At 36.9% G+C, this 16,810-nt stretch overlaps 1 protein-coding gene across 1 annotated transcript in view; it reads left to right on the plus strand.

The window, feature by feature from the left end:
• LOC130070987 (cytochrome P450 2K1-like) overlaps positions 1 to 16,455 on the plus strand; it is a 32,264-nt gene extending 15,809 nt beyond the window's left edge. The window contains exons 2-9 of the mRNA XM_056235590.1: positions 7,095 to 7,257; positions 7,988 to 8,137; positions 8,280 to 8,440; positions 8,545 to 8,724; positions 8,811 to 8,952; positions 9,954 to 10,138; positions 10,301 to 10,442; positions 16,214 to 16,455. Coding sequence (XP_056091565.1) covers positions 7,095 to 7,257; positions 7,988 to 8,137; positions 8,280 to 8,440; positions 8,545 to 8,724; positions 8,811 to 8,952; positions 9,954 to 10,138; positions 10,301 to 10,442; positions 16,214 to 16,401 — 1,311 coding nt within the window. The 3' untranslated portion in view covers positions 16,402 to 16,455. The remainder of the gene's footprint in view (positions 1 to 7,094; positions 7,258 to 7,987; positions 8,138 to 8,279; positions 8,441 to 8,544; positions 8,725 to 8,810; positions 8,953 to 9,953; positions 10,139 to 10,300; positions 10,443 to 16,213) is intronic.
• The last annotated feature ends 355 nt before the right edge of the window (positions 16,456 to 16,810 follow it).

A 16,810-nucleotide genomic window follows, 5' to 3' on the forward strand; every position in this document is an offset into this window, starting at 1 on the left:
GCTTCAGTGTTAACTTTAACACTTCTTCAGTGTTTATATGAGTCCACACTCAGAGTGTTAATTTAACACTGGGGATTTTGCTGTGTACACATGTTACTGCCTGATTCAAGCAGGCTGTTAATGCATGAACATACAAATTCAGCATTACCAATCACCATGTTTATTCTAATTTGAAGGGCTTTGATAACATATCTGTGAAAATAAAAGACATTACGAATAAAAAAAGATTGAAAATAGTGCACGTTTGTGCGGATAATCCGGGTATAGTGAATATTTTCAATTTACAACAAAACTTGTTAATTATTCAACAAGAGAAATAGGCAGAGTTATTCATCATTGTGCAACACAATTCGGATACCACATGACAACTTACAGTGCTTGACTTTTTCGTGAAAAAGGAGTGAAGAGGTTTTTTTTGCCGTTTTGAACTCTATGAAACTGATGGATTCATAGACAGTAAAAGAATGGATTCGGCGCGGGTGACTGTGTCTGATTACCATGGAAGCGTGAAAGTCACGTATGTAGATAGACTATCCTTTCTTTGGATTTTAAATCTCGATGTAGGGCAGGCTATACACACCCGCGAAAACCTCAGCTTGTCATAGACACATTTGCCCTATGAAAAAGTGCAGGGGACGAATTTACATTTTATAAAAAGTGGGGGGGACACGTGTCCCCCGTGTAATCTACGCCCATGCTTTCGATATTTATCCTTGTTTTCGCATGGGCCCAGTTGCAGTCTCTTTTTTTCTGTAGCCACTCTTTTGCATTTTACAACGGGTGAATCTCTAGTTGTTGCTGGTAATTGTCGTTTGAACCTTTCTGAATCCGCCATCAAATTGATAAGTTTAATTATATCAAGTGCTGTGAGAAAAGGCTATAAATCTCCACCTGCAACATCCTCACACGCAATATAGCCTACAAGCTGAGACTCCTTCTTTATGTGTACAGATGTGACATAATTACGCAAAGACATACTCGAATTTCCCGCGGAAATCCACCAGTACCACTGGAATTAAAAACATTATCACAAGCTTACCGTTTTGAATTTTGAACATGTTTTGAACATGTTCAAAGTTTTGAACACTGGCTAGTTATGTACTTGCTCAAAAATTTATTTTGGATAATTTTTAACCCAAAAAAGTTACGGACTGCAGCTTTAATATAGGGGGAGATATGTTGGTGTTTAATGTGCTATTATTTTTTAATTTAAAAGGTTTTCTGGTATGTGTGAGTTTTTGGGGTCATCATTGTGCTGAAGAGTAGAGCCTGTGGTTCGGTTGACGATTGGGCAAAACACTATTAAGCAGAGATGGGAGTAAGTCACAGATGTTCAAGTCTCAAGTCCCTACCATCAAGCAGAGATGGAAAGTCCAGGGGTCAGAAAGTAAAAGTCCTGCCATATTTTTATTCCACCCATGAACTCACACAGCAAAAACTCCAGTTTTAAATTAACTTTCCTAAGAGTTCATTTGGCCCCAGACTCAAGAGTGTTAAAGTGTTAAAATGAGTGTTAAATTAACACTCTATAGTGTTAAAGTTAATGAGCTAATTAAGTGATTGATTGAGTAATGATTGACCGTTATTGAAGACACCTGATGCTAACAAGCAGAATCAACAAAGGAGAAAAATCGAATTTAGTCACCATTATGGTGATCGGTATTTGCTTTAGTTGGGCTCTTGATCCTTAAACTATTAACGTTAGATTTAGTTTGGCTGCTATAATTGAGTTATAACTGCCAGATAAACAACATGAAAAGCTGATCAGGTGGTGTTGGTTATGTTTTGACATAGTCATCATTTGACCTGAATCACTGAACCCATTTAACCTGTTAACCGTCACCAGTGCGTGGGCGCTCTGAAGCGTTTTTTTTTTTAAATAGTTCAAAGTTACTATCATATTTTATGTGATTAACTTGACAAACTATACATCATTAAAACGATATAAGACTCAAGTTTCAGTATTTGACCACTATTGTATTCTGTGAAACTTATAGTGACAGTTATGTCTTAATTTGTGTCAGGAGTTATGAAATAAAAAAATGAGTCGTTACCTTTAATATGAATTATGAGCGTCAGCTGCTCTCATTCAGAAAAAAACTCCCGTGCGATCGTCATGACAGCGATTCACAAAACAACGTCCCTCAGGGCTTTTAGCTCAAACATGTGCAGATTTGGAGAAATATTGATAGATTCTCATAGGTTTACATCAGACTTCTATAGACAGGAATAATATTTATTGAATTTATACCCAAATGCGTCGATGTAATCATTTTGAGCGCTGTATACTCTGATGTACAGTTGTGTTATCCATTCATACTGAGAGTCTGGGGCGCTGTTTCCACAGTAAAGTCCATATATGGATCACATGAAGAAGAGCCATAATCATGTGACATTCAGGAAGTCCTGACACGTAAACAAAGCTATCCGAGATCGCTGTAAAGTGCAGATAAAGATGTTTTGAAGACAATAAACATGATTGCAATGATATTTGATTTACCTGTGTTCTTCGAGTCATGTCAGGTATTTTCATAATAATAGATTATATGTATAATGTAATGCTAATCGAGATAGACTTTCAAATTGTGCAGAATACAATAAAATAATATATTTTCTATCTGATTTTTTTATCTGAAGCCAAATCAGATTACAGAAAGTTATTTAAAACACTCGACTTGCGCTATAAAGTAAGTTGGAGCACAAACATAGTTTTATTCTCATAAATTGTCGTGTATTGATGGTGTGCTAAGCTAACATGCTAGCTAGTACTGAGCACCTGCTACCTAACTTCGATGTAATTTTTATGATTTTTTTTCTAAATAAGAATGCTTACTGAAATGTTTCGTTTTTCAAAAAGGGCATTTGATACAGTTTCACTGTGAAGTGAGAACTTTTATAAAATAAATGAGGGATTGAAACAGTGTGAATTGCTAGTCGTTAGTGATTATAATGCAGACAAAAGAAAAGCATATTTAGAGCAATAAACAGGCTGGAGAGGTGTGAATATGTGCAGGGGAGCCTGAGACTGAATGGGACTCGTTTTTGCATCACAAAACAATAGAGGCAATAGACTGAATAGATGCTTATAAGATGACAATAAACACCAGTCTAATCAAAATAAAGTCATATGACATGATCTTGAAAAACATTGAACTAAATACAGAGTTTTAGACTTATCATCTTCAGATTTTAAATATAACATGGTTAGACATGTGGCTTTAGCTGCAGTGCATTTCTAGATTGCTACAATGCCAACTTCAATTTTATTTTCATGAAGATGTTTCATAAAAATAAATGTATAATAACTTTACAAAACTTTGAAGCTATTTATAACTATTTTTTTTCATTATGACAATAATTAATTCTACATTTACAATAAACTTCCAGGTGTCAGCTTTCAAATGAGATCTTACTTGTGCTTTTAGTACAAAGGGTTCATGAACTGTATCTGTTTCAGTTTGGGAATGCCATATCTGGGGATTTTTCAAAAATGGGCTTGAAGCTTAACAGAAGGAGCCAGGTTTACCTTGATAAGTACATCAGCCTGTGATTCTACAGTATACCATTTTCAATTTAATCCAAAATATTTCTTAAAAGTTGTTCTGATCAAAAGACTTTGAAAAAAAGATTTTATTTTAAACACACAGACATCAAGAATCAGCCTGTGATTCTCAACAATGGTGACAATAATGAAGCATGTTGCAGTGCATTCTGGGTGCCACCAATCAAAACTCATTCATGGCTCCCATCATGCATTGCAGTATGAATAAATTATGATCTTAATTGTCTTAGTAATTTCCTTTTCCTAATTGAATATCCTTTTGTCACCATTGTTGAGATTCATACACTGAATATTGATGTCTGTGTGCCTTAAACAAATATTTTTTTTTATTTTTATTAGACCAACTTTTAAGAAATCATTTGGATTATATTGAATAATATGGATCTTATGCTGTAGAATAACTTTAATGCTGTAATGACCAATATACATTTAGGTCAGAGATTAGACTCTAAATGAGTGATTCAGGTCAAATGATGATTATGTTAAAACATAACCAACACTACCTGATGAACGTTTCTCTTTCATCATCTGGCAATTATAACTCAAATATAGCAGCCAAACTGAATCTAATGTAAATAGTTTAAGGATCAAGAGCCCAACTAAAGCAAATACCAATCACCATAATGGGGACTAAAATGTGATTTTTCTCCTTTGTTGATTCTGCTTTTTAACATCAGGTGTCTTCAATAATGGTCAATCGTAACTCAATCAATCACTTAATTAGCTCATTAACTTTACCACTATTGAGTGTAAATTTAACACTTATTTTAACTCTTTAACGCTCTTGAGAATAGAATCTTTATTGTCATTATACATGTTCTGTACAACGAAATTAGATGCAATCTAATCAGTGCAACAAATACAAATATTTATAAATAAATAAACTAAAATTTCTAAAAAGATAAAAGTAATAAAACACATCAAGTCACACATACCCAACAGTTCAATGCACGATACATCCTCATAATACTGTATTCAAATCGTGTTTAGTGCTGCTATTGCTTTTGGATAAAAACTATTTTTTAATCTATTTGTTCGCGTCTTCATTGTCCTGTACCGTCTACCTGAGGGCAGCAGTTCGAACAGGGAATGTCCGGGGTGTGATGGATCCTTAATTATATTCTGTGCTTTTTTGAGACAGCGAGAACTATAAAGATCCTTCAGGGAAGGGAGAGTGCAGCCAATAATCTTCTGGGAGGTGGTAACGACCCTCTGAAGCGCTTTCCTCTCGGTCTCTGTGCAGCTTGTAAACCATACACAGATACAGTAAGTCAGTATGCTCTGAATGGAGCAGCGGTAGAAGGACAACAGCACCTTTTGATTGAGATGGTGCTTCTTAAGAATCCTCAGTAAGTAGAGTCTCTGCTGTGCCTTCTTAACCAATACTGTGGTGTTGGCGCTCCAGGTTAGGTTCTCCTCTATGTGCACGCCCAAGAACCGGAAATCCGTGACCCTCTCCACACATTCCCCCCCGATGAAAAGGGGCGGAGTATAGACTTTATTCTTTCTGAAATCTATCATTAAAGGGATACTCCACCAGTTTTTCTTATTAAACTATGTTATTCCCTTAACTAAGACGAGTTGATACATACCTCTCTCGTCTCAGTGCGTGCACTATATCGCTCTGTATTGCCGCAAAACTATGTTAGCACTTAGCTTAGCCCATGCATTAAATATGGGCCAAGCAGAGAAGCGACCAAACACTTCCAAGTTTTCCCTATGTAAACACAGTTACTCGAGTAGTGTAACTTGACCTGGGCTGGTGACACAAAATAAACCGTTGCGCTTTTCTAAGCGTTTAAAATTGATGACTATATTGTATGGCGGAATACCTTAACAAGTGCTTTTGAGCACTTCGACTTGGCGCAATAATATCTTCACTCGTGAAAAGTCCCCTTACCGGCTCCCGCTTCCTCTCCCCCTCCCTCTGACATTTCCGTCAATACAATAGCCGGAAAAGGTAAACAATGTCCAGGTGGGAGGAGCCATTTCTTCTTCACTTGTAAGCAACTCTGATCATAACTCGTCGCACATGATCAACGCTCCTCCCACCTGGACATTGTTTACCTTTTCCGGCTACAGCACGGGACTGCAGCGCGAGACTACAGCTTGCCGTCTAAAAGACTATTTAGGTGAGTTGAAACAATGGCTAAGTTGCTAAACGCATCTTGTTCACATGTAGGGTCCCTGTTCATGTTGGACAGACATTTTAATTGCATTTTGTGTCTGTTAAGAGGCTCAAAAACGCTCTTTATGTCGATGCCCCCATAGCTGCCGTTTTAGCTGGGTGGGAGCTCTGGGCATTCGCGGTCGCAGCTCCGCGTAGCAAGCACCAATCCGGTTCGTTTTTTTTCCTATAGTCAGTACTCACAAAGGTCTAACGATCAAGATTCACTTAAAAATTGCCCGGAGTTCTCCTTTAACATTGGAGTTTTTGCTGTGTGAGCTCATGGGTGGAATAAAAATATGGCAGGACTTTTACTTTCTGACCCCTGGACTCTCCACCTCTGCTTGATGGTAGGGACTTGAGACTTGAACATCTGTGACTTACTCCCATCTCTGCTATTAAGACAATAATTATTATATTATACAAGTAAAGGCTGTGCACTCCTCAGCACAGTGATAGGCTATTGGCTAAACACTTTAGTATATGCAGGTGTGCTTTTATTATTGTGATCTATCCTGAAAATATAAAACATTTATAATGAAATTAATAAAAAATATAAGAAATATATTACATTATATATTTCTCTATGTGTTCATGATGCATGAGTAAATATATCTGCAATTCTGTCAGGAGCACTATCGTCAAATACTATTGACAATTAGCATATAGTTTGGATTGGCGGTATGGTTCTGTTATGGGCGAGAACTCCCTGCGCATCCATGCAGCCTAGCATGGATAAGAGCAGGGAGAGCAGCGATAACCCCTCTTAGGGTAAACAGAACAGAACCAACATGAATGCAGATATAATTAATTCAAGATTTTAAAGTACAACATAATTCGAGAATTTATTCTGATTCAAGGGGAATCAGAATGCCAAATCCTGACTGGGCGAGAGGAGGAGCTGGGGATGGAGGAGGGTAATTAGCTCCTGAGAAACGCGATAGCTGCTGATAATACTGAAGGAGCTTATAAATGTATACAGCATCGTATTCCTAAAGGTAGACATGGATCAGCTGAGAGTCAGCTGATGCGAGCTTGACTAACATGACCTGCCAGAACTGACGCTACGCTTGATTATATTACATGCAGTACCATATCTGACCACATACACATCTATTTATCATGAAGTGTATTACTGAATATAAAATTACATACATGATGATATTAGTAAATATATTGTCACATATTTTTCAATATGAAAAGCGGCAATTCCTTATGTTTTATTCAATATATTGTAATATATTAACACAATATATTATTCTGTATATTTTCAAATATACTTTTAAACCATTTAATATATTGATCATTCATATAGGGGAAATATATTTTCTTTTCGTAAGGGGTAACATCTCTTTCAATCTGCAGATGGCAAAGCAGTTTGGTCCAGTTTTCACAGTCTACTTTGGTCCAAAGAAAGTGGTTGTGCTAGCCGGCTACAAAACAGTGAAGCAAGCACTTGTTAATTATGCAGACGAATTTGGGGACCGAGAAATCACGCCACTGTTCCATGATTTCACTAAAGGTCATGGTAAGAGCAGCCCAGTCTCCTGACAATATACTTAAAGGTTTCTTTATACTTATTAACTTACAAATGAGTTACATACAGATTTTGGACACTTTTGGACATTTAAGTCACATAAAATCTGAATTTCACTGCATTAGATACAAAAAAATCAAGAGGCATGTGCTCAAATAACGCTTGAGTGTTTCTCAGAAGGAACTTTTTAAAAAATGTTTTAACCAACTGGTCTCTTTTCATGGATGTATGAAGTCTCTTCAGAAAGTGAAAGTGTCCAAAACTTGTCTATATTTTCAACAATGTATTTATATTTTGAATGTATATTTTGAAACCTAACAACGATCTTCATTTGTGATTTTTTTTCGCTGAAAAGTACTATATACCTGTGTGTGTGTATATATATATATATATATATATATATATATATATATATATATATATATTTATATAAATTCTTCTTTCTTTAAATGCCATTTTGTTACATAATGCAAACACAATTACACATTTTTAATTGTGGCTTAAGTATAAAGACTTTTTATGGTCACTGTATATTATTTACATGTATGCATTTGGCAGACACTTTCATCCAAAATGACTTGCACTGCTTTCAATGTCTTGATTCCTATCAGTTCATGCATTTCCTGGGAATCGAACCGATGACCTTGGTTTCACTCGACTGTTTGGGCTACAAGTATATGATTACTGTTAGATTAATTTCAGAAATTAAACATCTTTGTAGGAATTATATTTGCCAATGGAGAGAGCTGGAAAGAGATGAGACGGTTTGCTCTCACCAATTTACGAGACTTCGGGATGGGGAAGAGACAAATTGAGGAGAAAATCATGGAGGAAACATGCCATTTACAAGATGAATTTGAGAAGTTTGAAGGTAAAGTAATCAAATAATCAATGCTTCTAAAGAGACATATTGCCTGTAATGCAAAGTTTCAAAAGTCATCAAGAAAATTACTAGTACTACAGAAATATAGCCATGGTCATCAAGTTAAACACCTCGGCCTGTTCTTTTATAGGAAAACCTTTTGAAACCACACAGTTGATGAACTACGCTGCCTCAAGTGTCATTTCTGCCATTGTGTATGGCCGTAGATTCGAGTATACAGACCCTCACCTACGGAGAATGGTGGATCGAGCCAATGAGAGCGTCAGACTGGGTGGAACGGCGTCCGTGCAGGTTTACATATGATTTGAATATAACCTGTGAGAATTAATTAGTTTATAATGGTATACACTATTGAATTATGGTGAAATAAACATCTCTTGATTTTGGTTCTCCAGCTCTACAACATGTTCCCTTTCTTGGGTCCATGGCTCAAGAATTGGAGACACCTCATGAAAAACCTTGAGCTTGATATCAAAGAGATATCAGAGCTGGTGAGCAGTTTACGTCAATCACTGAACCCACAGGACCTCAGAGGCGTTGTCGATTCGTTCCTCATCCGCAAGCAGACTGCAGAAGTATGGTCAATATAACGCAGCTTAAAATTTGAATGATCATCTTGTTTTTTTTACTTCTTTAAATCTCTAACGTACCATTTGATCAGGAATCTGGAGAGAAGAACTCACTCTTCCACAAGCAGAACATAATTTACACAGTCGGCAACCTGTTCATCGCTGGTACGGACACTACTAGTACAACAGTGCGCTGGAGCTTGCTGCTTATGGCCAAATATCCACATATACAGGGTATGATAGAAATATTGCAATTGGCTGGAATGTTTTCCTAAAACATTACTCTGTATATTCTGGGTTTACAAGTTAAAATCAGCTCAACAGCATTTGAGGCATTATGTTGATTACCAAGGGAAAACAGTGAGGCACGTACATACAGTGGAAATTAATGAGGCAATTCTATAAATGTTAAAACACTTTACTCAATAGTATAGCCACAAGATGCGAACAAAACTGCCCAACTAAAGCAAACATTGATCACCATAATGGTGATATCAAATCAAACTATTATTTTCAATAAAACATCGACATCTAAACTTGTGTTAATTCTCAATAAGAACTTCTGTAGACGTCTGACAGAAATAAAGTCAGTCTGGTTAGTAATAAGTGAAGCTGGTAATGCTGTTTGTGTAGTTGTTTAATCCTCCTCTGCTGAGATCTTCAGAGATTTAATGTCTTCTTTTTATCTTCAGTTGATTGCATCTAAGGCTGTGGCTGGAAGTCAATTGTAGCCTGTGTTTCAGTGTGGTGTTTATTCCAACCAAAATTTGACGTCTGCCAACATTGGAGCTTGAGTGAAACAAACGTTCGGTTTAGACCTCGACCCAATTTTCATTTTCAACCAAAATTTGACATCTGACTGACGTTGGAGTAAGAATGTTAGGAGATAATGTTCTAACAATGTTATCTAAACATTTTTGTTATCCTATACCTTCCAGAAGAATATTCTGGGAACAAATATAAAACTTGCCACTGAAAACATTACTGTCTTGCGCTTCAAGTTTTTAAACTCATATTTACTTTTTATTAAAAAAGAAGAAAGGAGTGAAAATTAATTTAAATGATAATCCACATTATGCCATAAATGTTGAAGACTGAGCTGAACTTGTACTGAACCAGAATATTGCCTTTATCAAACAGTCACAATATATATATATATTTTAATTATCAGGCATGACATTTCTGTTTTAACTGGGTAGTGTTTTACTTGTTAAATATACTTTGGACGTTTGCAGATCGCGTTCAAGCGGAGATTGATCAGATGATTGGTGGACGGCAACCGGTTACAGAGGACAGGAAGAACTTACCGTATACAGATGCTGTGATCCATGAAACCCAGAGACTAGCCAACATTGTACCAATGAGTATCCCTCATATGACCAGCTGCGACGTTCACTTCAATGGATACTTCATCAAGAAGGTCAGCATACTATAAATTAATACAAAATACAGAAAGTAGACTATCTGTTTTGTTTTTGTACCATGCTACACATGGTAGTACCGTCACATTCCTTGCAGTAATCTACATTGTAAACACCATATCATATCAAAAAATAAAGATGTGATATTTTTCCTTGTGCAGGGCACATGCATATTTCCTCTTCTAATGTCTGTATTGTGGGATGAAGATGAATGGGAAACACCCCACACCTTTAACCCTGAACACTTCCTGGACGAGCGTGGTCGATTTGTCAAGAGAGACGCCTTCCTGCCCTTCTCTGCAGGTATACTTTCCTTCACGTAGGGCTTTGATTATCTTCTTTATTCATGATACTTTTTTAAATGGTTTCAAGTGAAAGTTAATTTTCTCTCTCTCTCTCTCTCTCTCTCTCTCTGTGCGCATGTGCGGGCGTTTGTTGAGCGGAGTGAGTGGTGTGGTGAGTGTGTGGTCTTTTTTTTTTGTGCCCGTTGTGGCTTTAAAAGACTTTTCCCCCCTCTTACTTTTTTGTGTTTTTTGTTGTTTTGTTTGTTGTTTGTTGTGAAGTACTGAGCGCCTGTCTTAACCAGTGTTTTGCACTGGGAAGCATGGCGGCTCAAGGTGTTCTCGATTCACTCACGCGGCGCCACGGTGTGAAGGTGGTGGCTGCGGGGAGTGTGGAGGAGTGTAGTGTTGCGGTCGGTGATGTTGTTGGTCATGAATGTGTGTTAGCGGCGTCTAAGATGAATAACTCAATTGTATTGTTTTTGAATACAGTCGAGAAAGCGAATGAAGTTGTAGGAAAGGGAATAAACATCCGTGGGTTATTTACTCCAGTACTACCTCTTTCTACTCCCGCTAAAAAGGTCACAATTTCAAATATACCTCCTTTTATTAAAGATGAGATGTTGATGAAGGAATTGTCACGCTTTGGCAAATTGATTGCTCCCATAAAAAAGATCGCTATAGGATGTAAATCGGGGTTGGTGAAACATGTAGTGTCGTTCAGGCGTTTCACGTTTATGATTCTGAACGGAAATAGAACTGATCTTGAGGTAAATTTTAAATTTAAAGTGGATGATTTTGATTACACCGTTTTTGTAACTACAGAGACGATGAGGTGTTTTGGTTGTGGAAAGTCTGGTCATTTGATCCGCGGGTGCCCGGAAAACAGCGCTCAGAGCAGTGGGCAGAATGATGGTGCAAAAGGTAACGTTAACGCTGAGCAGAATAAAGACGGAGAAGTCGCCAGTACCTCCAACAAAGCGCCGATTTCTAGTGGTCCAAAAGTAGTGTCGGTAGAAAAAAATGTTGAACCTGTTCTAACTAGAGAAAGTGTGGAAATTGATGAAAGAAACGCCAACATTTCTGAAATTGTAACCTGTGAGAGTGTTGAAAGCAACAGTATTGAGTGTGGAGAAGCTCTTGATAACACACAAATGAGCTTAAATCAGTTCTCTGATACTGAGTCACAAGTGGAGAGTGTAATTCAAAATGAGGACACTTTAATGGATATGGATCAGGTTGTTTTTAAAACACCTCTGAAGAGGAAGAAAAATGACAAGAGCATGGTTTTGAAACAGGCTAGGAAGGATCAAGAAGGGAGTAAAGTGGACAATGAAAGCAGTGAGGGTGAGTGCTCTGACTCTAGTGGCTCCGTTTGTTCACAATCCAGTTGGTCATGTCTTGAATATGGAGTGGATGAGATCAAGAAATTCTTGAAGGTGACCAAAAATATGAGAGGAGTGAAAGTTGAGGAATATTTTCCAGATTTCAGAAGACTTCTGGAAAATATTAAGAGTTCAATGAGTGAAGGAAGATTTACAGATAAAGAAGTATATCGTTTGAAAAAAATTGTCACAAAAATTCAACTCCAATTGAATAATGATGATGAGATGGTTTAGTATTTATGCTCTTATTGGATGTATTGCTTTCTGTGCTGTAGTTTCTCTTTCATTTTTAATTATGAGTGACATTCGTATTGCATCTCTAAATGTGAATGGGGCTAGAGATTGCAGAAAGAGAGCTCAGATTTATGAAGTAGCGAAACAGAATAAAACTGATGTCCTGTTTTTACAGGAGACACATAGTGATGTGGAAATTTCTGTTGAATGGGCTAAGGAATGGGGTGGTCTTCTTTTTCTGAGCCACAATACTTCACTCAGTGGAGGAGTTGCAGTTTTGTTTAATAAAAATTTTGCTCCCTCATCTTGTTCAGTAGAGGAGATTGTAAAAGGTAGATTGTTAAAGATAAAAGCTCATTTTGAAGATCATGTTTTTGTTTTTATTTGTGTATATGCACCAACCTCACAGACAGAAAGAATGTTGTTTTTAGATCAATTGAATACAGTAGTAGAAAAATGTGATAATGAAGATTTTTTGGTTGTGGGAGGAGATTTTAATTGTGTCGAAAGAAATATAGATAGGAATCATGTAGAACCACATATGGCTTCACGCCGAAAACTGATACAAATGATAGAGGGGAATGAGCTTGGTGATGTATGGAGAAATTTTAATCATGATGCTAAACAATACACATGGACGCATGCTCGTGAAAATGTGTTGTCAATGGCGCGATTGGATAGGTTTTATGTCTTCAAACATCATCTTAGTTTTTTTGTAAATGGCTCAATTCTTCCAGTAGGCTTCTCTGATCACAGTTTGGTTGTGTGTAGAATGATTGTTAGTTCTGTTAAATTAAGTAGTTCTTATTGGCATTTTAATGTGACTTTGTTGTCAGATTTACAGTTTAAAGATGTTTTTAGGTTTTATTGGGAGTCTTTTAAAGAACAAAAAGATCAATTTTCCTCTTTACAGGAATGGTGGGACATTGGGAAAGTAAACATTAAGCAATTATGTCAACAATATACTCTAAATGTCACAAGAGTTTTAACTCAGTCTATAAAGAAGTTAGAAGAGGAAATTATAGAAATTCAAGTTTTAATTCAAGAAACAGGAAATCAAGACCATTTAGATTCTCTTTTCATGAAAAAAACAGCATTGTCTGAATTCTATAAAAGAAAGGCACAAGGGGCATTGGTCAGATCACGCTTCCAGGATGTGGAGCAGATGGATGTTCCATCAAAGTTTTTTTTCGGATTAGAAAAAAAGAACGGTCAAAGACGTTATATTCAGAATTTAAGGTCTGAAGCTGGGGTTCTGTTATCAGACCCAGTCGAAATGAGAGAAAGAGCTGTTACATTTTATAAAAATCTCTATAGCTCTGATCTTAGGAAAGATCAAGATGTTGATGGTTTCTTTTTTGAAGATCTGCCAAAATTATCAGAAAGTGCCAATGCAAAACTTAGTGAAGGTATAACTTTAATTGAACTGTATGAAGCTCTCCAGAGTACGCAAAACGGGAAGGTTCCAGGGGTAGATGGGATTCCTTTTGAATTCTATAAAGCATACTGGGGCATTATAGGAGAAGACTTGCTTGCAGTTCTTCGTGATAGTTTGCTCTGTGGTTTTTTACCACGTAGTAGTCGGAGAGCAGTTCTTACACTCCTCCCAAAGAAAGGAGATTTGAGTGATATTAAAAATTGGAGACCAGTGTCTTTACTGTGCTCTGACTATAAAATTCTGTCTAAAGTATTGGCGATTAGATTAGGGAAAGCTTTAGATGACATAATTAGTCCTGACCAATCCTATTGTGTGCCTGGAAGATCTATATTTGATAACATTTTTTTAATCCGAGATTTGTTGGATCTTTCAAAGAGTTGTGGTGTTAATTTTGGCTTGATTTCCATTGATCAGGAAAAGGCTTTTGACCGCGTAGAGCATGATTATTTATGGAAGACTCTTGATGCCTTTGGTTTTAACTTGGTTTTTAAAGATTATATTAAAGTATTATATAATGACATTGAGAGTATGTTGAAATTTAATGGTGGCTTGTGTTTTCCTTTTAAAGTTCAGCGTGGAGTGAGGCAGGGGTGTTCATTATCAGGCATGCTCTATACATTAGCAATAGAACCACTTTTGCAAAGATTGAGAAGGGTTCTAAATGGCCTCACATTGATGAACTGTGAACGTTCTTTTGTTTTATCAGCTTATGCTGATGATGTTGTTGTAATTGTAAAAGAGCAAAATGATGTAAACCTTTTAATGAAAACTTTGGATGAGTTTGAAATGATATCAGCTGCAAAAGTGAATTGGTCAAAGAGTGAAGCTGTTTTGGTGGGAGAGCGGATAACAGTGCCCCCCAAACTCCCTGGTGGTCTGATATGGAAAAAAGATGGGTTAAAGTACTTGGGAGTTTATTTGGGGGATGAGTCTTTTCAATTAAAAAATTGGGAAGGAATGATTGAGAAAATAAAGGGCCGCTTGGATAAATGGAAGTGGATTAAGAAAATATTGTCCTATAGGGGTCGAACCCTTATTATTAATAACCTTGTTGCTTCATCTCTTTGGCATCGACTGATTTGTGTTGACCCACCACTACTTTTTCTTGCTAAGATACAATCGATGTTGATAGATTTTTTCTGGGATAAGATGCACTGGGTGATCCATAACATCTTGTACTTACCAAAGGAAGAAGGTGGACAAGGGCTTGTGCATCTACAAAGTCGGACAGCAACTTTTCGTGCACAGTTCATACAACGTTTCCTGACAGGCCCAGAGTCTGTAAGTTGGAGACCAGTGGCAAGTGCTATCTTAAAAACTGCTGCAGGTTTAACTCTGGACAAATCTTTATTTTTATTGGATCCAGAAACTTTAAATGTGGAGAATTTCCCAGTTTTTTATCGGAATCTTTTTAAAGTATGGAGTCTTTTTAAACTCCAAAGGATAAACAATCCCACATCATTGTATTGGCTTTTGGAAGAGCCTTTGCTTTATGGTGCAAGACTGGACATTACTAATGCATCAGTGTCACTGACAGAAGCCTTTGTAAAGGCTAAAGTGGTGACTCTTCGTCAATTGATGAGTCTGGCAGGACCAGATTTTATTGAAGTGGATGCGGTGGCAATAAAACTGGGGATTAGATCCACTCGACTGGTTGAAAAACTGTTACGAAAGATACAGATTATCCTTACAGAGGAAGAGACCGATTTACTCAAGAGACATTGTGAGGGAGAAATTACTCCCAATGATAAAGATTGTTTTCCAAGGTTGATGGTTTCACCTAAATTAGAGGAGGAAGGTGGAATTTTTTTGGAATCAGAAAAAGTAGTGGTCATGGACTTTGAAGATGTAAATGGTAAGAGGTTGTACAAGTCATGTGTGAAATGTTTTAATAAAAAAGCATTAAATGGGAAAAATGATACACCTTGGCGAACTGTGTTAGGTTTGGAGGAAGTTTTTAAGCCAAATTGGAGAACGTTTTACAAGCCACCATTAAATAAGAAAATTGGAGATTTGCAGTGGAGGATTTTACATTGTATTATTGCTGTAAATGCCTTTATATCTGTGTTGAATCCTGAGGTAGGCCATGAATGCCCATTTTGCCCACAAAGGGAGACTGTTTTTCATGTTTTTATGAGTTGTCATAGACTTAAACCTTTATTTGAGTTTTTACAAAATTTGTTTAGGTCTTTTGATGAAGAATTTTCAATGCAAGCTTTTATTTTTGGGGTAAAATATACAAAAAGAAGAAAGAGAGAGTGTCAGTTGTTAAATTTTGTTTTGGGCAAAAGTAAAATGGCAATATACATGAGTCGGAAAGAAAAAATTGAAAAAAATCAAGATTTTGATCTGGTGTCTATGTTTGGTGCCATGGTGAAGTCAAGAATTTTGATTGATTTTAGGTTTTATAAAGCTACTTCATGTCTTGCCATGTTTGAGGATGTTTGGTGTTATGGAGGGGCTTTGTGCTCTGTTGTAGATGAAAATCTTTGTTTTAGGCAATTTATGTAATGTATTTTAAGTAGGTTGTTTTTAATGTTTTGAAAAAAGAAAAGAAAATTTGTAATAAAGGTGTTTTCAAATTCTAATTTCTCTCTCTCTCTCTCTCTCTCTCTCTCTCTCTCTCTCTCTCTCTCTCTCTCTCTCTCTCTCTCTCTCTCTCTCTCTCTCTCTCTCTCTCTCTCTCTCTCTCTCTCTCTCTCTCTCTCTCTCTCTCTCTCTCTCTCTCTCTCTCAGGCCGCAGGGCTTGTCCTGGAGAGAGTTTGGCCAGGATGGAGCTCTTCCTGTTCTTCACTTCCCTCCTTCAGCATTTCCGCTTCACTCCTCCTCCTGGAGTGTCTGAAGATGATCTGGATCTCACACCAGCGGTGGGCTTCACCCTGAACCCAGCCTCACACAAACTGTGCGCAGTGAAACGCTTGTGAAATCTGTTCAATTTTTTTTACAGTACAGTTGATAGTTTTCAATCAGAAACAGCACTTGCTATTCTTTATGTTCAAACATCACAAATCTCAGGAATCACAAATTTTCCGCATTCACAAAGCGTTGAACAACCGCCGTATGTAAGTCACAATACTGAAGACAAGATATGTTGTTACTGTGTGACTTTTAAAATCAGTGTGCCGATTATTTCATTTTAAAGAACTTTTTATGCAAAAAAGGTTCTAATACATTTATTACATGATTGCATAATACTTTAATGTTTATTGGTTTATTTAATATTATATAGCGGGGTAATATTATATAACAGTTGTTAAACCCCGGAGGGTGCGTTTTATATCTTGTGCAATAGTGAGGATTGAAGGAGTGTTGGTGCTCTTGTGCTTCTGTTGT

This window comes from Rhinichthys klamathensis, unplaced genomic scaffold (assembly GCF_029890125.1).
Source record: "Rhinichthys klamathensis goyatoka isolate OS25496 unplaced genomic scaffold, OSU_Roscu_1.1 h1tg000423l_1, whole genome shotgun sequence".
Lineage (NCBI taxonomy): Eukaryota > Metazoa > Chordata > Actinopteri > Cypriniformes > Leuciscidae > Rhinichthys > Rhinichthys klamathensis.